Source organism: Amphimedon queenslandica, unplaced genomic scaffold (genome assembly GCF_000090795.2).
Source record: "Amphimedon queenslandica unplaced genomic scaffold, v1.1 AMPQUscaffold_13292, whole genome shotgun sequence".
In the NCBI taxonomy this organism is placed as follows: domain Eukaryota; kingdom Metazoa; phylum Porifera; class Demospongiae; order Haplosclerida; family Niphatidae; genus Amphimedon; species Amphimedon queenslandica.
Genome location: NW_003546472.1, coordinates 106941 through 126986, shown reverse-complemented (window position 1 = coordinate 126986; position 20046 = coordinate 106941). Strand labels below are relative to the sequence as shown.

Here is a 20046-nt window from a genome sequence, read left to right as displayed (position 1 = left end):
ACTCAACATAGAAGGTAAGAGCACATCCTGAGTGATGAGTCAAAAAAAGCTGTGTCATTTTTTATAGATGTGTTACAATATAAGGCAGTGATGTCTCTAACTGATGATTTCTATGACAACTTAACTGATTTTGAATTGATTAATGGAACCATTCAACAACTGGTTGAAGATATAAATTATAATTTATCTGGCAGGATTATTGGCAATTCTAATTTATTCTTTATAGAGTTGCTTAATAGTGATGAAATAGAGTAAGACTCCTTATTATTAATGCAGTTAATTTAGTGTAAAAGATTTTTGTCTGACTATTAGCTGATTCAGTTCACTTATTATTTTTCATTACTAACTATAGCCCTGATGATGATCCTGAGAATGTATCATTGTTAATTACATTAATTGCAAATAATCAAGGAAATGGGCTTAGTCAGCAAATAGAAATGGATTTAGGCAATTCACTAGGATTAATGATTACTAATGTTGTAAGATTTGGTAAGCATATCTACTGTGTGATATAACTGATAACACTTATGTATGATTGATAATGATTCTAATTTCATAGATGGTTGCCCAACAAGCTCTACAACCTTATTATCTGATTCTGGTGATCCAAAACTTACTTTAACAATCAAATGGCCTGAAACTAATATTGGAGAAATAGCTGTAGTTAATTGCCCATGCGGTAGTAATGGTACGTCAGCTAGTGGTACCTTGAATGCATCTCGCAATTGTGGAGGTGATTTCAGTATTGGAGCTCTGTGGCAAGCACCTTTTGTAATGAAGTGTCAATTAAGTGATTTAGCTAGAATGATATGTCAACTTAAAGACGTGAGCAAATAATATTTTTTCCTATGCTTTTTTTTTATTTTTCAATATCTAGCGATTGTTTCCTGGTGTCAGTTATGCACCAGTGATTGATATGGTTAAAGAGCTTAATGCAATAACTAGTAACAGCAGTGAGATTGGATTTACTGAAGTGACTGCAGTTGTTAGTGTTTTGGAAGCTGCTGCTGAATTTACTAATAAAATTGCTGAAAATACTATGGTAAAGTTGTTTTAATGAGTGTATGAAAAATGATCATCTTTTTTAGTTAATTACATCAATATTTGAAGTAATTGATAATCTATTAGCTGTTAATCAAGAGACTTTAATAGAAAGTCAAGCACTGTCTAATAGCTCATCAAGGTGAAACATAATATAGCATCAAGTTTTTCATTGAATTGACTTTTCCCATAGAATGCTTGCTATTGTATCTAATATGGCTGCTATTATTAATATTACTAATGCTTCAAATCATGTTGTCAAAAATCATGCTTATTTTGCTGTTTCAATTCGTGAGAATAATTTTGAAGGCTTTGGTCGTGAAACATTAAGCATCAATCTCACAGACTTCTCTGAGCCAAATGTTAATTCGTACAATATAACTCTTGAAACTGAAGGAAACATTGTGTATTCTACTGGCTCTGTGACATTGCCTAGCAGCAATTTAAATTCATCTAATATCAATAGAATCACCAATGCAGTATTTTTAACTGATTCACTGTTTCTCAGGCGCAAATTTGATTATTTTAATGTTAGCAGTGTAGTGATATCAACAAGCATATTAAGGGAATTTGATGCTATAAAAGAACTGGATTCTCCTGTCAATCTTAGTTTTCAACTTAATCCTGTGAGAATTAATGCAATTATTATTGTTATTATTATAATTGTATTTAACAGGCTATCAAAGGCTCATTCCCTCAATGTGTTTTCTGGGATCAATCTTTAAACAGTAAGAGTTTAAAATCTGATGATTTAACTTATTCCTGTATAGGTGGGTATGGTGATTGGTCTAGTGATAACTGTGATACTTCATATGATTCAGTTACGCAAGCAATCAAATGTTTTTGTAATCACTTGACCAGTTTTGCTGTAATACAGGTATATTATAATTATTGGCAGTGTTACTTTTGCACTTTTGGCAACTGAAATAAATCCAAATTAAATGCAAAAAGATGTTGTGTTATCTAAAAATATAAAAGCAAAAATTACAATGAAGTACTAAACCATTCCATATACAAATCCATATTGCATGTTTTAATTATGACTCAGATGCTATATGATTATGTAGACATAGTAAATGGCTTTTTCAGAATTGGTTCTTAAGCAGAACTTAAATGGCTCCAAAATCACTATTACATTTTATGATACAAATTGATGTCCGTATGCTATGTACAAATTTTTAGAAAAAACCAAAAATACCTTATTATGTACTGTTTAGCCCATTGTTTTTTTTCAAAAAATGGCTCCAAAATCGACCCAAATATTTATTACATTTTCTGATACATACTGATAGCCTTATGCTATCATTGCTATGTAGAGAGTTTGAGCTGATTCCAACAAACAATCTGAGTTATGGCCATTTTAAAAACAAGCCAAGTTAAAATACTCACGGTATAACCCATGGTTTTTTTTCCAAAAAATGGCACCAAGTTTACCCCCAATTTGTAATACATTTTAAAAATGTACCTTGATGTTCTTATGTTATGTAGAAAGTGTGAGGTGATTTTGACTGAAATTTTGTAATTGTTTGCATTTTAAAAAAACGACCAATTTTTGAATAATACCCTAGCTGTTCATTCACCCATACATTTTCTGATACTAACTGTATATTCCTTATGCTGTGATTGTAGAAAGTTTGAGGTAATTACAGGAATTTTAAAGAAAGGGGTTAATATATTACATATGTACTGACTAGAGGGTATGCTATGTAATTTTCGTGCAAAATATTTGATTCCTATGGCTTCCACAGGAAACTTATGATATTCATGTAATTTATTTATATTTTTGTACATAGGATGTGTCTCCAACTGAACCATCAACAGTAGTTAATGTTTATTATCTTGATTCAGTATCTTATATTGGTATTATCATTACTATCATTTGTCTCATCATCACTGTTGTGTTTTATCTGTATAACAAGTAAGGAGTTGATAAAGAAATGAAAGACTACAGCCAGCAATGAGATTTGATGTGCAGAGATGATAATTTTTCTATTTTAATAGGGATTTAAGGATATCAAATCACTGCCACATGCTGCTCAATCTTTGCTTTGCCTTTATTGGTCTGTATCTCTCATTCGTTACATCAATTCATGCAAGGAATATCAATAGTTTTTGTGCACTATCTGGCTTTATGCTTCAATTTTTCTTTCTTGTCTGCTTAAGTTTGATGTCAGCTGAAGCAATAGACCTTTACCTTAACATTGTTATTAATTCAAGCATAAAGTTTTTCCATCTAAAAGTTACATTAGTATCATGGAGTAAGTTTGTTCATAGCTATTATTATTGATAGTTATTATTATCGTTATTATTTTTATTTTTTGTTCTTTCTAGTTGTTCCAATTTTTATTGTCATATTCTGCTTCTCACCAAGTTACATGAATTACATAAATGACTCTTCAAACTTGTAAGATAAATTATAGCATGCATTTTTACTAGTGTGCAATATTAATCAAAAATGTGTATTGTATGTACAGTCTAGTTTGTGCATTTTAAGAATAAAGTTTTTTATGCATAATACATGCTTCTGCACTGTGTAGTAGTTTTAGTGACATCATATCATTGTTTGATCAAGAATATTTAATATTATACTTGTTATGCTACTGTCATTATTATTAATCATGTTTTATTAAACAGCAGAATTATTTTAGCACTCATTATCACACATATTTATTACCCACCATGCAGATTGTATTTTATGTATGTATGTATTGAGAGTAAGATCAATAATAATTACTTTAGATCAATATTTTTTTAATTTTTAGTTGTCGTGCCTTTGATACTCCATTCTACATTGGTATGGTTATACCTTTTGTCATCGTTTACTCATTCATCTGGGTTATGTTTATTGTTATCATAATCTCTCTGTTAATGTCATCAAGAATCAAAGATGGCAATAAAAGGAAAGTTTTAAAACCTTCATATAAGTATCAGTTGGCTACATTATTGGTTCATTCTACGTTGTTTTGTCTATCTTCAGTGCTAATGTTACTAATGACAGAGGACACTTTCACTAATAAAGCTATTCGAGATCTAGTTGCTTCTCTATTCGTATTACTGACTGGATCTCATGGTCTTTTTCTTTTTGTAGTGCATTGTCTTTGTACAAAAGAATTTTACCGTATCTGCAAAAAAGTTTTCTTTGGCATTAAAAGTCTTTTACTACATACTGTTCACAAGAAGCCCTCCATTGACAGGAATGAAACAGTGACATCCACAAATCAGTATCTTGAAACGAAGCTTAATTCTAATATTTCTCATGGTATGTGTTGTTTTTAGTAACAATTTAGTCTTAATTTTATTTTCAGATAACTCCTCAAACCATTTAGAGCAGTTATTAGTTAAATATTCAATATCTGCTTCTCAAATTAATTTGCAAGAAGCAGTTGGACAAGGTAATTTTTAGCAGGCATTCAGTCAATTGCAGTTTTATCAATTATTAAAATAGGCGAATTTGGTATAGTGTATAGAGCTTTATTAGCAACTGGTAAAGATGTACCACAAGTAGTTGCTGTTAAAACGCTCAAAGGTATAATTATTATTCTTGAGAGTGAGAAAATTAATTGTTATGTGTATACTTACACTTAGGATTGTTCTCAAGAAGTGATGTTGCTTCCATTGTTGAAGAAAGTCTCATCATGTCAAATTTTGATCATCCAAATGTGCTTTCTCTTATTGGTGTGAGTCTGGATTTGGGACCAGCTCCATGTATTATTATGCCATTCATGTCAAGAGGAAGTTTATTATCTTACTTAAAAAACGATAGACTTAACATTACAATAACTGATGGCAAAGATGAAGAAATTATTCTGAATGTCAGGAAGCATTTGCTTTCAATTTGTCTACAAGTTGCTAATGGAATGTGTTACTTGGCTTCACAATATTTTGTGCATCGTGACCTTGCTGCTAGAAACTGCATGTAAGTTAAGTACTAATAATATATAAATGATTATAATTCCTAGGATTGATAATAATGGAGTAATTAAAGTTGCCGATTTTGGTCTATCAGAAGAAGTATACACAAAAACCTATTTCAATCAATTTAAAGACAAAAATGAGGCTGAATCTGTGAAACTGCCAATTAAATGGATGGCAATTGAGAGTATTCATGATGGGATATTTTCAGAGAAATCAGATGTTGTAAGTTATACAGACTTTTTCAAGAAAATTGTTTCGAATTTTTGCAGTGGTCATATGGTGTACTCTGTTGGGAAGTTTTTAATGGAGGCAAAACTCCATTTCCAGGATTGGATCCAGCAGGAGTGATTCAGTTACTGGATACTGGAGGACGATTGAACTATCCTCATAATGATGCTTGCTCTGATACAATGTAAGTATAAAACTTACATTTAATAGCTACCCTTTTAATTGCTGTTGCATAGTTATGAACTGATGCTGTCATGTTGGTATGAGTCTCCTAATGATAGACCATTGTTCAGTGAATTGAATACATCAATTAATGCACTCATTAATCCACTGGCTCAATATCTCAGTCTACAATTATAAAGTTTTGTGGAAGACTTATATAACAAAAATAATACTTTTAATAAACTTAGCTAGTAAAGTAGTGATTTCATGACAGTTATAATGTGATGCATAATTTGTGTAATTTCTTACTTTGTAGTTATGTGAGGAGCCTTGCAGTTATAGAAGGATAGCCTCACTTTAGTTAGTTTATAGTGTGTCTTCTTTTGAAAAAGATTTTGTTGTGTGACAGTTCTGTTACATTAACATATAGATCTAGGTATTGCTAAATCTTAATCTAATACATAATACACAAGACTGTAACTCTTCACAATAATAACCCATTAAAAAGTGTGAATAAAAAAGTATTACTAAACTGGTATAAAATGGCACCATTTATGATTGCTATGGTATTGAATAAGTAATAGTTAAAAACAATAATAAAAGTGTATGTACTATACATTAAATAAATAAAATTATTCTTTTCCTTTCTTCAACAGCCACAACTGTTATAACTATCACAGCTGCCCCAATCTTCCTGCACAGGTGATGTGTAGGAGATTTCCTGCACAGGTGATGTGTAGGAAATTTCCTAAAATTTTTTTAAAGAGATATTAACAAAAATAATTTAAAGTATAGCTGAGTGGCATGCCTACCATTTGATATTGCTTTCTTAACGACAGAAATCCAAATATCTTTAGCCTAGTTTTTCTTCAATTTTAAATTCATTCATATAGTTTGTTTTCATTTATTTCTATCAATTCCAGTAGCCGGACTCCCCAGCTTCCCTATACAAATTATAGAATTATGTGTAGAATATCAATGTAGGAAAAATTTTTCAATTTATACAGTACATGCACAAAATTACAATTACTGACAAGTTACAAATGGGTTACTTGGTTGCTCACATGCATGCACTATTGCACTGTTAACCAAATTTTAATAAAAGGTTGACACAATTTATTTGTTAAGCCCAACATGCACTAGGTAGCATGTTGCTAGCAACTTCTATGGTTACTTTGATCTTGTATCTAAGAATAGAAATCACATCTGTTTTATTTTTGGAATAAATTGACTAGAAGATTAAAGTAACCACAAAAGCTGTAAGTTAGACTTCACATTGACTTTTTCTCTACAGGATGCTGTTTGTAGATTGAGGTTGCATAAAACAGTCATATAAAAAACACCAGACCCATAGTCAGGGTTGCTATACTGAGGAGGTACATGCAAATCTACCTGTAAATCATACATTATTACTTATAATAGCTGTCACTACCGTATAGCGCTTTAATTTTGCGGAGCTAAAATTTCGCGGATTGATAAAAATCAATTTTTCGCAGAAATAATTTTTGCGGATTCGCAATGTTAGTGCCACACCTTTAATGGCAATTGAAATTTTAGCGGATCTTTAATTTTGCGGTTTCATGCTAACCATGAAAATAGCGAAAGTTTAGCTCCTTGAAAATAAAGCGCTATACGGTATTACTTGAAAGCATTATAATGGAAATACATGTAGTAGTAGACATGATGTAAGTATTTAGTAACAAACAAAAATCATTCCTTTGATCCATACTCTTATACATGCCAGTAAGAAGCCCGAAGCATAATTTATGTACAGTCGGTAAATTTGATTCTCACAGCTCCAAGTCAAAGGGGTGTCCCTCTAGCAACCCCTGCATAATGGCACATATTCATTATTCAAAATGAATAATTAGAACATACGGTCAAGGAGGGTGCGTATTAATTGGAGGTGCATTATTAGTGGAATGTCATTGGTGATGCAGCCCAAGATAGAGGCCTTGTTACCAGGTAGAGAAGAAGAGGAACTGAAAGTTTCTGAGCTCAAACACTTGCTAGTGTCCATAGGAAAGTCCATGTGAGGGGAAAAAGCTAATTTATAAGAAAGGTAAAAAAAAACATTAATTTGTACAATCACTTTTCCCCTCACGTGGACTTTCCTATGGACTCAAGCAAGTGTTTGAGCTCAGCGACTTTCAGTTTCTCTTCTTTGGACTGCATTGTCATTGACATTCCACTAACAATGCACCTCCAATTAACACACACCCCCTCAACCACAGGTTCCAAACTTCCAATTATTCATTTTTGAATAATAAGTATGTGCCATTGCAAGTTTAATTGCTGTACATGTAAATAAAGTGCACTTTAGTCTATATGGATAGACCTTAAGCTGAAAATGCTGCTGAACATGCTCAATATGGCTCATTTCTGATATGTGCTAACAAGTCCCATCCATTAACACATGATTAATTTCCCCCACCCTCTTTCACTTAGCCTTAGGTGACTCACATATCTTCAGTAATGGACCTCCTGCCATTTCTTCAAGTTTCCTTTTCTTGTTTTGCTCTCATTCATTCAAGCATTCACTCGAGTAGTTGAGTTGAGAGAGCTGACCTGCTCGACGCATGCATGCTGAACATTAACAAAGGCGTGGCTAGTTTAATCTAGTTCTAAATAATGCCCTTTGCAAGACTGCAAGCTTGAGGGCAAGCTTTTACCTGCAGTACTAAAGGACTTCCTTATTTGTCAAGAGTGGACTGGTGTCATGGTAGTGTTGAGATTCATGTTATAAGGCATTGTGGATTCTTCGTTTGAGACGTGGTTCTGTGACGCTTTCTGCTACAACTCGGCTACAACTCAGTGAAGGCTCATCGAGGCTCATTGTCCAAACTAACTATAGGCCATGGCATTAGATTACCTTAATGATTTCTGCTCTCCCGAGTCATTATTTTGGGTCAGTTCTTGTATATAGTTATGCATATCTGTTTTAAGTTAAGGTTCTTTGATATTTTTAGAAGAGTGAGTCTGGTTTGACTGTAGGCAGTGACAATAGTTCCTTTCAGTCTCATGATAGTGTGGATTTGACGCTATGCTTTCAGGACACTGCTATACTGTATGGGATTTGTTTCACATTTAGCTTGTTAGCAGTCCTTTGTTTCTTGTTTGGATCAATTAGCAAGCGGCCATCTATACCACACGGATGGTTACACATCACCAAAATAGTAAGAAATATTCAGTATATAATGTGAAAATTTTATTTCGAGAAACAAAATTTTCGTGATTTTGACTGATTATAACAGATTAGTGTCGCCTGCCCCTTTGCTACCTCCACTGTATATTCAATCGATCACCATTAAAAGCATGCCACAAATCCGAAAAATTAATTTTAATAAATTTGAGCGAGTTTTGCTCCTCAAAAAATAAGTGGTGTTCCATGCTAATTTAATGTCAGGTCTGCTACTCTCATTGCCTTGAATTGAGTTGGAGCCTATGGGCGATGTAGAATGTAGGGTTTTTTGTGATTAAATTATTAGCAATTTTTGCAAGCATTGTTGGAGTGAAATTCAACCACAGTGCATTCATGTTTTAAAATTATTAGCTCCCCTAGCTAAGGCCATTTCAATTAGGGTGTAATTAATTATGGTAGATAATGGAGTTGCACTTGTAACTAAATTATCACCTGTATAAATTGCATGTATAATTAATACAAAATGCAAGTGGAAACAGACACTGTGAATCAAATTGCAGTGGCCTAAGAGTACTTAATATTTCAACCATTAACGCTGGAGTTTTTAGTTTATCACACTTTAATTTTTTATTTAGGTTACATGCATACTGATGTTGATACCACCTCTTTGTGATGTGATATATTCAGTATTTCAATCACTCAAATTTAATAAAGATGTTGCAATTTATCATTATGTATCACCAGTGGTACTTTTATTAACAATAGTAAGTATAGTAATAACTTAAGATAATAAAAATAATAATACCATAAATTAAAGCACTTTACTTTTGTGGAGCCAAAATTCCACTGATTTATAAAAATGAAGAATTTGTTTAAATAACTTTCATGGATTTGTGATGTTAGCACCACACCTTTGATGGAAGTTGAACATTTTTGTAGAGCTTTAATTTAGTGGTTGCATGCTACATTATACATGTAATTTGTGAAAGCTACAAAACTTTTGCTCATTAAAATAAAGTGCTACATGTACATATAGTACATTTTGTAAGTGTCTTTATTTGAATTATGTAACATTTACTGTACATGTACAACATGTACATGTACATGTTCATATTAGTGTTCATTAGTGCATGTATCATGATGGTTTGTATTTTTTGACTTCCTCTCTCTTTGTTGGTTCTTCCTGTATCTTTTCCTCCCTCTCTCTCTCTCCCTCCCTCTCTCCCTTCCTCCCTCCCTCCCCCCTCTCTCTCTCTCTCAGATAATTACTGTTTTATTTATTGAGTTTGAAAGAAGGAGAGGAATGAGATCTCCTGGCCCCCTCATTCTCTTCTGGTTGTCACTGACTCTGTATTGTGGTATAAAAACAAGAACATTATCACTTATTGCTGAAGATAATCGGGTCAGTACTGCATCTATCTGCATGCTATAATTATCATGAGAATATTGGGTGCTAATTTTATAATGATATTCATTGTTAACTGGTGATGTATATCTGCCTGCAACAGTGGATCATTCAGCTCCAACTGTTATGCTGCCTTTTATTGTGTTTCAGTTGAAGAGTCAGAAAGAATAGAATGGCCAGTTTTTTTGCCTATGTGCATGTATGCATCTACAATAGCCACTGAGTAACAATAAATATCATCAGCAAAATCATTAATCTTATTTACTACACCCATAATCATAAATACCATTTCACCTGATTCATTATACCATATGATCTCTATTTACTTTTAGGGTATTCCTGACAAGTTTCGCTTCTTTACTTTTGTTGCTGAGTTTATTCTTTTAATACTTCAACTGGTTTTATCTTTCATACAAGAACCGAGATCATCTTATCAACATTTGACAGAAGAAGCAGTAAGAGCTACACAACATCTAATTACAATGTATATATTTATCAAAAATATAATGAAATAGAGAATTTTTTATTGCAAAATACCTCGTACTGTAGTACACTCTTTGACCAAATTTTTGAGCAATTTTTAAGACTCATAAAATTAATTTTGATCAGAATGCATCAAAATTTCCGCACAACATACATATTGTAAGTACATGTACATGCATGTGTATGAGTCAAGAAATGTAATAAAATTGAGAATTCTCTCCTAGTCATGTGACCACATGCCCACAGTGATTTTTAAGCAGCTTAAAAATTTTGTAATTCAAATTGCATCCACGGTTGCTTGATCTTCCTTCCTTTCTTGTTTCTCTTCTTTTTGTATTTCTATTTTAATTTTTCTTTTTTCTTAATAAGAGAGTTCTATGTCCTGAAGAGGCTGCCCCATTTTTCTCTCGTATAACTTGGTGGTGGATGAACAGGTAAGAATTGTATTAGTCGTAACAATTTAAAATTTTGTAATAAAACAAAAAGATTATTATTATTGTATTTGTGTAGTTTTATAAGGAAAGGCTACAGGAGAGGCTTAACTTATGATGGTTTGTATGATCTTAATAATGACGATAAATCAAGAACTGTGTCGCCCAAGTTTGAGAAAGAATGGAACAATCAATTGAATAAAATCAAGTAAGGAGGATTACTGTATAGTGCTAAAATTACTGTTGGGGAACAGAACTTTTTGTGGTTTTCACGAATTAGCATTCAACCAAAAAATCAAAGCTCTGCAAAATACATGTACATGTATGTAGGTGTAGTCCTGACATTGCTAATCCACAGAAAAAGCTTAATTTTTATAAATCCACAAAAGTTTGCTCCTCAAAAGTAATCACATGTTCATGTACATGTATATTGTTCTTTTCTACATGTATGTTCAATCTTAAATTCTTCTTTTTCTCCCTCTTTCTGTCACAAAGAGGTTGCAGTTCATCACGAGAGCCTTCACTGTTGTATGCATTGACTAAGAGCTATGGAGCTGTCCTCTTTATTGCTGGATTCTTTAAACTAGGACAAGATATATTAGCCTTTGTCAGCCCATTGCTATTGAAGTGAGAATTACATATACTGTACATTTTATAATAATAATTCATACTGCACTATTTGGTATACTCTTTTCCTGAAGTTATGTCTCTAATAAGCTTGAGAGAATACCGTAAAAGATTATACATGTACATGTGCATGTAGAATATAGAGTGAAAAATTTAGATGTTGGAAGTTCATCCACATTTATTTTGCCTATTTATTCCAACATGTCGAAATATTCACAATTCAAAATTTCTAGTATGCTTTGATTGTTGCTATTGAAAAATTAACATCATTTACAATATGTAAAATATACCAGATTTACTGCTAATTTTTTTCATTTACTAAATACTGTACTTTTTATAATACTAACTGTAACAGGGCACTCATTAATTACGTGAAGAATGAAGATGAGCCAGCCTGGAGAGGGTATTTATATGCTGGAGTAATGTTCACAGCTGCAGTGTTACAATCATTCCTCCTCCAGCAGTATTACTATCGCTGCTATGTGTGTGGTATGAGAGTAAGAACAGGAGTCATTGCTGCTGTTTATAGAAAGGTACAATAAATTGTGCATATTGTATAATGTATATATACATGTGCATGTACATTTATGTGTATAACTGCAATTTGGCAAATTTAGTATTTTGATAGCATTTCACCAATTTAAATCCACCATTATGTACATTTTTAATGGAACATAGCCACAAGTTTATTAAATTAAAGCCTAAAAATCCCCCAAATTTAGCAATTCATCGAAGTTTTTATTCTTCCATAACTACCAGCAGTAAAGTACATGTACATGTATTTTTTTCATATTTTTGTACGTACAATATACAGATGTGTACATTGTACATGTACCTTCATCACTCTTACGGGGTTCTATATAGTAGGGGGCGGGCAGGGAGCGAAGCTTCCCCCCAAAACTTCAAACCCCCTGTGTACTTCTGTAATTGCGTGCATGTACTGTACATGTAGATACATGTATGTACACAACCTCCCCCGGTCAACTCCTCTGGGCTTCCTCCCCCCAAACAAAAATTCCTAGGTAGAACCCTGCTTACTCTCCTACATGTACAGTACATGTTGAAGCTATTTATTTTCTATATTTCTCTCTCAGGCTCTTAAATTAAGCAGTAAATCTCGTATGAATAGAACAGTAGGTGAGATAGTTAATCTAATGTCAGTAGATGCTCAACGCTTCATGGACGTCACCACATACATACACTTTATCTGGTCTGCTCCATTTCAAATCATCACAGCACTGACACTCCTCTACCTCTCAATGGGGCCCCTGTGTTTGCTGGGTTTGGTGTCACTCTCTCTCTCATTCCACTCAACATGTTGACTGGTTCCTTGATTAGAAGGATTCAGACTAGCCTCATGATTAAGAAGGACTCTAGGATCAAGATAGTTAATGAAGTCCTCAATGGAATCAAGGTATTTACATGTATTTACGTGTACATGTACATTTGTATTGGCATAAAATTTTGTGAAGTACGCTTTTACATGTACTTAACTTTGTAAATATAGTGTATTTAAATACTCACTTTGCAAGCATAGGACTTCTATTCAATGGACATGCATGAATACTTAGAGTTTAATCTCCTCAAAATTAATAGTTAAAATCTTATTACAAAAGTATGAAATTTTGTAACCCAAAAAATTTGTACAAAGTTTGTATTACATGTATTTATTATTTTTTTTTTAGCTTATTAAATTGTATGCTTGGGATATTCCATTCAAGCAGTACATAATGAACATCAGACAAAAGGAAGTGAATGTATTGAGGAAGTCAGCCTATATCAACGCTAGTGTATCATTTACTTGGGCATGTGCTCCTTATATGGTAATTATGATAATTTTAAACTCTTTGTTCGTCCTCCCTCCCTCTCTCTCTTTTCCCTTCTTTCAATCCTCTGTGAAGTGTTCTTAAAAATATGTGTACTACTTTATAAAAAATAATAATTGTTCTATTATACACGTGCATGTATGTGCATGTGCATGTACATATACAATGTGCAGTATGTAGATGCATGCATTAAGTTTATTTACGTTAAGTTCCTCAAAATATAGTGTACAACACAAGCATACATGTACAATCAGTACAAATAAGAAACAGTGAATTTGACCATTACAGTATAGCCCCTCTTAATGGATACTCTCTATGATAGACAGCACATTCATGTAGTAACCAATTAGATTCCTCACTGTATGAAAATACTCTTCACATAAACAAACACCCTATTTTTCTATATCTTCCCTTTATGTAGGTGGCATTGGCTACATTTGCTACGTATTCCATAGTTCATCGTAACAGCACTGATCCTAATGACAGGCTGACAGCTGATAAAGCTTTTGTTGCTCTCTCTTTGTTTAATTTGTTGAGATTCCCTCTCTCCATGGCACCAATGCTGATATCAAGCCTTGTTGAAGTATGCATAATACATGTACATGTACATGCATTAATTTATGTATATGACTACATGTACATATTAATGTGCATGTAATTACTGCCCATTAAAGATTATTATTATTTGCATATGCATAATATGTACTTTATGTTATAAATGTAATAGTTTTTATCAGAATGGGGGTGTGTTAATTGTATTAATGTTTCTTCTCTCAATTTAGGCTAGTGTTTCTCTTAGACGATTATCAAGTTTCCTTAAAAGTGATGAACTTGATCCTGACAGTGTTAATAGGGGGAACACCCCAACTTCAGGTATGCTCATGCACGCATACATGTATACATGTATTATTGCTATTGGACATGTACTTGTAGATGTATGGTATGAAGAAATTAGGGTTTGTTTTGGAATTGGCATATTTTTTAAATGGCCACAACTTAAAGAAATTTATTTTTTCTACATAGCATAAGAACATCAATGTGTATCAGAAAATGTAATAAATATTGCAGAGCCTGAAATTATAGTCAGACATCAGACATTTTCCAACCATTTTGCTTAATTGTCCGACCAACTACCATGTTGTTCTACCATTTTGTCTGAACATTAGTAAACAACACAAAATTTTTATTAGTAATATTACTAAATTAATGGTTATGCTTTTGTAAGTTTCTTTACATTACAAAAAAATTTTGAATTAAGCACTCACTAACAAGCACACACATTGACACATAAATGACCCCTAATATGTGTAAAAAGGATAAATGAACATGTCCGACCATTTCATTCAAATGTCAGACCAAAATAGGCTTTGTTCAGACATAGTGTCAGAACACTGTTTAAATGTAATTTCAGGCTCTGATATTGGTGTTGATTCTTGGAGTCATTTTGATGAAAAAGCATAGACTATAGTCTATAGAATAGGATATTTTTTAGAAATTGGCACATTTGTTATAAAAGCTATAACTCAAAAAGCTGTAGTTGGAATCATCTCAAACTCAAACTACATGTACACTGTAGCTTAAGGACGTAAATCTATTAGGAATTTCAGTTTATTTAGTTTTGCCTGTACATGTACATGTACATGTAAGTGCATTGAAATTCAAGTATCAGTTAATGACTTAATGTACATGTACCCATCTCTGCTTATGTGATTGTGTTTATGTTTATCATTAGATGATGAAGATGCAGTATCTGTTAGAGGAGGAATATTCACTTGGGACAGACCAGAGAGACCCTCACTTAGAAAGTAAGTGCACTGTACAGTGTACATGCATGTACATTTTAACGCAACCTATTGTATGTATTATCGATAATATTATCTGTAGTATCAATCTCTCAGTGAAGCCAGGAGAATTAGTTGCTGTAGTGGGCCCTGTTGGTGCTGGGAAGTCATCACTTATATCAGCAATGTTGGGGGAAATGGAGAAAATTAATGGAACCGTGACCATCAATGTAAAGTATATGTAATGTAGCTTTCCTTATCTAGTATGTTTAACTGACAGAACCTAGTGTACCAATTACATCCTTACTGTATAGCTATTTTAGATTATAAGAGACAAATTTTCTTGTCCGAAATTGTCCGCTATATAGAGACTACACTGTTACATTGCACCATTGTTCATTGTTTATGTGAACATGTCCATGTATTTTAGTCATGATTATAGTACATATATTTTTTACTATAGGGTAGTGTAGCTTATGTACCACAGCAGGCCTGGATACAGAATGCTACTGTTAAGGATAACATATTGTTTGGGAAGCAGTTCAATTACTTGCTTTATAGAGGGACACTGGGTGCTTGTGCATTAGAGACTGACCTAGAAATACTCCCTGGAGGAGATATGACTGAAATAGGAGAAAAGGTATTTTTTTAATTCCTTGTGGTTAATACATATATGTAATGTACATGTACTTGTGCTTTGTGCATACTGTATAGCGGAAAATTTTTGTGGCCCAAAATTTTCACAGATCTGTCCAAAAATCAATTTTGTGGCTTTAATTTTTATGGTTTTCTACATTTCGGCCATCTTAAACCATATAGAATCGATTTTTGCGGATTTTATTTTCATGAGTTTTGAAAAAAAACCCGAAATCCATGAAATTTTGGGCCACGAAAATTTTCCACTATACGGTAGTATACAGGACATGCACGTGTAATCCTATAGTGTAGTATAGGTATTTTTTAATTCCTTGTGATTAATACATGCATGTAATGTACTTGTGCTTTGTGCATAGTATACAGTACATGTAATCCTATACATGTAGTGTAGTATAACATAATGTACGTGTAGATTGGGTGATAGTAAAGTGAGAACAAATGGCTCTTTCACTTAGTATCATGTCAGTTACAGTTGGTGGGATGAAATTTTGGTAAATTGCAATTTTTAGAGATGAAATTATAGCTAATTACTAAAATTGGCAATTTTGTGGCCATGTATCATTGAGCAATCAAATAATAATTAAAAGTAGCCGCTTTAGTTCTAGTCAATGGCTATCACAATGTCTAATTTGCTTGAATTCCGCCTCCATAATTATGAGCTACATGTACATGCACTTTTACTATTGTTAGGGTATTAATCTCAGTGGTGGTCAGAAACAACATGTTAGTCTAGCTAGAGCAGTCTACCAAGAGTCTGATGTGTATTTACTTGATGATCCTTTATCTGCTGTTGATTCACATGTTGGTAAACACATATTTGATAAAGTAATAGGACCAGAAGGAGCGCTGAAGGACAAAGTGGGTGCATATTTTTACTTTAGTGTGTACATGATATTTCTCATCCTCCATTATTTGATACTCGAAGGTTGCATTCTGGTTCACTAAAGAGCAGTGATGAAGGTTAGCTAAGACTGCACATACCTGTACTAGAAACAATACATGTACATGTAATATGCATGTACATGTACATGAATGACTTACATGTGGTATTTACATACAAATCGGACAAAGTTTTGAGCTTTCTAACAGTAAGATAACACAAAGATACCGTCTAAAGACTTCTTTAGAAGCATCATATGAGGTAGAGGGAATATCTATTGTGCTTGCATTTGTAAGTCTTAGCCATGCATGCAAGATGGTAAAAACAATCTTAGGAAATACATGTACATGTTGGAGTATTATTGCACTGATGCTCTTTTTTACAAGCACATGTGCATACATGTATAGTTTGTATACATGTACATGTAGATGTATCCTATGACATTGGTTTATCACACACAGATGAAGAGAGAAGTTTTATTCCTTTAAAGAGAGGAAGTTCAAGACAAAGCAGCTTCAGAAGCTCAAGAAGTCCTTCAGTAAGCAAAGGGAAACCCAACGAGAGATCAAAACTGATTGGAGAAGAGAAAGTTGAGACTGGAAGTGTAAGTTTAGTTTTTAGATTTTAACTTATACTTGCGTACATGTATATGTAGTTATGAATTTTTGTGGCCCACTAATATTGCCAATTTCATTTTAATCTTGTAAAAGTTTACTCCTCTATTAAGCCATGACAAGCGAAGGTGCATTCACAAAAATAAAACCTACAAAACTAAATTTTTCACAAATATTTTGGGCCACAGGAAGACAGTACATTATTTTTCCCTCCCCCTCCTCTCTCTTTTTTACTTTTTCGCCATTAGGTAAAATTCTCTGTATTTTTTATTATGCTAAAGCTGGATAAACTTTATTACTTTATTTTTTAATAATTATATCAATTGATGGAGCAGCTGTGGGTGCTAGCTCATTGGAGTAATGGAGAGGAACATACTAACAAGTCCAACCTTTAAGAGTGATTCACTTTCCCTCCCTTTCAAGCTACATGTTCATCCTGCACACTGGCTAGCGAGACTAGGATGTACTCAGCTTCACAGAATGAAGATTGTATGTATTTTTACAGTATAGCCTCTTTTAACACACTCTGTATAGTGGACACCTTCGTTTAATGAACAGCACCTAGTGTACATACTAATTAATATTCGTTATAATCTCCACAAAAAGGATGTGTACTGTATTTATGTCCTTGTGCTGTGTAGAAATTTTGAGCTGATTACGATAGGAAATTTTGAGTTACATGCATGAGCATTTTTAAGGATGAGCTAATTTTTGAAACCTGACACTGTCAGTGCAATTCCTCGCCAAAATAAAGAAACTGTTGGTTTACTTGACTGTACCCTTTAAATTAATAAACTATGATGCAGCTAGAATAATTATTATGACTTTTTGATAGTTACATTTTCTTGCACAATTCACACTTAATTCAATGTAGGTACATGTATTAAAAGTTGCTTGCTATAGTCTTCATAGCCTAATTTAAATCTTGAGTGAAAGACTGAAAGTGTCAAATCTTAATTGCCAGAGCTGTGAATATGTCAAATCTTGATTGCTAGAGTTATAGATCTTCTAGGAAGAAGTCAAGAGTTTTTTAGAAGAAGGCAAAACTGGTTCAAAGACTTCAGCAGCTAGAGAGGGTTACTGTATATTAAATAGAGCTCCTGAACTCGTCTTAGGCTACCTCGCCCTTTGCCTTGTTCTAGTAGTTATGGGAGGGGCTCCTCAGCTGATTAAGCTTTGTTTAAATTGTTCGCAAATTTTGCTGGGCGTGCTGGATGAGTGGAGAAATCAGAAGTCTAAACGAGGGAAGAAATGAAGCTAAAGTTGGAAATAGATGCACCACCAAATGAACACGATCTCTTCTACCCCGGTATGATCCTTTCTGGTAAACTCTACGCTAAAAGTACTAAAGTTCACAAGGATTACGAGTCTATTACTGTTACTTTGATGAGCCAAGTGCATGTAGGGGTAGACCTAACTAAGGAAACAACCACTACCAATAATCCGCATGAATATAAAACTATAGTACCAGACAATGAATCTGCTTTTAGTGATGACTCACTCTACGATACATCTTCAGAGACTGTAATGCGCAACAGTATAACTTTATGGCAAAGAGCATTTGTGGGTGATCACTTTCCTCCTGGTAACTTTGTTTATCACTTTAAGTTTACTCTTGATGAAAGTTCACTACCTAGTTATGGAGACGGAAGAGGAAGAATAACGCATAAAATAATAGGTGATATTTTAAATGAAAAGAAGGAAGTTAAGAAATCTGCCAAAAAGCACTTCACATTTATGAACATAGTCGATGCAAATGAACCACATCTCATGCAACCAGCTATGATGGAAGTCAGCAGAGTTTTGAGGAGCATTCTCTGGTTCATACCAGGAGGCTCTTTTAATATGAAAGTTACTATACCACGCACTGGATATAGTCCTAATGATGTTATACCAGTTGCAGTTTTTATAGATAACGGAAGTGGACGAGAAATAAGACAGGTCGTTGCCACTCTGCTCAGGACCACAATGTATAAAACCAAAGGGAACTATACTCATCAGTGTCACTGTCATGTCTCAACTACCATAAGCAATCCTGTTCCTGCTCATACTACAGCCAATTGGGAGCCTCCACCATTACCTGTACCTGATATGATCAGCACAGTCACTGGAGGAAAGCTAACAATAATTGAAATAAAATATACCATTCGTGTAACTGCTTTTATCTCATGGGCTTATAAAGATATCATGATTGATATTCCTATTGTCATTGGAAACGTTCAACCAGCATCAATAGCAACTAATGAATAAGAAAGGACAATAATCCAATGCTATAAAAAATAATTTTTTTATTGGGGCGAGCCCCAACTGTCTTTTTGTCCATGTATAGTATCTATATTTTCTCTAATATTATGCATGAATCATTGAAAGAGGGTATTGTCACAATGAAATAAAATGGCAAATATCAGCAAGTCTGAGCCTCATTCTACAGCAAATGGGCAAGATAGGACTAATATAGTCCAAAGACTTCTCTAGCTGAGATCTCTTTTCTTGACACAAAGGGCTTTATAAGAAAGCTGCATGCAATCAAGTAGGAGAGGGAGTTCTAGAAGATCATAATTATTTTTTCTTGGTTTAGGAAGTTTGACACTCCAAGTAACCTAATTGAGAAATGTGGACTTTTTCATGGAATGGTGAAAGATGCAGGGCTTGTTAATGATTAATAATAATATTTTGATCATTACTTTTATATCTGATATTTTTATGATTTCTGCTAAAATTATTATTATTGAAGCAGTGCACACTATTAAACTTTTTTGATATTTAGGACAAAATAAAAATTTAACTCAATTGTCTGAAATTGTAGTCAACCAGCATTATGGTATATACAGTTAGCTGTTATAAATAAAATGAG

The 20046-nt window shown here is 33.4% G+C and overlaps 3 protein-coding genes, 1 long non-coding RNA gene and 1 pseudogene across 4 annotated transcripts; 4 read left to right on the top strand and 1 right to left on the bottom strand.

The window, feature by feature from the left end:
• The first annotated feature begins 6 nt into the window (after positions 1-6).
• Positions 7-3504, top strand: LOC109583626 (adhesion G-protein coupled receptor G2-like). The gene is made up of 12 exons (XM_019999050.1): positions 7-14; positions 68-251; positions 353-489; positions 560-825; positions 878-1042; positions 1089-1183; positions 1235-1667; positions 1718-1769; positions 1812-1918; positions 2835-2959; positions 3043-3299; positions 3373-3504. The coding sequence occupies exons 2-12, from the start codon at positions 91-93 to the stop codon at positions 3447-3449; spliced, it is 1875 nt and encodes a 624-aa protein (XP_019854609.1). The 5' UTR covers positions 7-14; positions 68-90; the 3' UTR covers positions 3450-3504.
• Positions 3505-3788: 284 nt separating this feature from the next.
• Positions 3789-5758, top strand: LOC109583627 (tyrosine-protein kinase receptor UFO-like). The gene is made up of 7 exons (XM_019999051.1): positions 3789-4300; positions 4347-4433; positions 4487-4567; positions 4627-4957; positions 5001-5178; positions 5226-5368; positions 5421-5758. Exons 1-7 carry the CDS (start codon positions 3838-3840, stop codon positions 5542-5544), a joined length of 1407 nt encoding a protein of 468 aa, XP_019854610.1. The 5' UTR covers positions 3789-3837; the 3' UTR covers positions 5545-5758.
• Positions 5759-5846: 88 nt separating this feature from the next.
• Positions 5847-7956, bottom strand: LOC109583628 (uncharacterized). The gene is made up of 3 exons (XR_002185625.1): positions 7810-7956; positions 6159-6290; positions 5847-6067 (listed from the first exon to the last, which is right to left on the bottom strand). It is a non-coding gene; the product is annotated as an uncharacterized LOC109583628 (long non-coding RNA).
• Positions 7957-8081: 125 nt separating this feature from the next.
• Positions 8082-17914, top strand: LOC100637550 (multidrug resistance-associated protein 1-like; annotated as a pseudogene).
• A 490-nt stretch (positions 17915-18404) lies between these two features.
• On the top strand, positions 18405-19561 carry LOC105313495 (arrestin domain-containing protein 2-like). The gene has a single exon (XM_011406977.2). It carries the CDS (start codon positions 18444-18446, stop codon positions 19440-19442), a length of 999 nt encoding a protein of 332 aa, XP_011405279.1. The 5' UTR covers positions 18405-18443; the 3' UTR covers positions 19443-19561.
• The last annotated feature ends 485 nt before the right edge of the window (positions 19562-20046 follow it).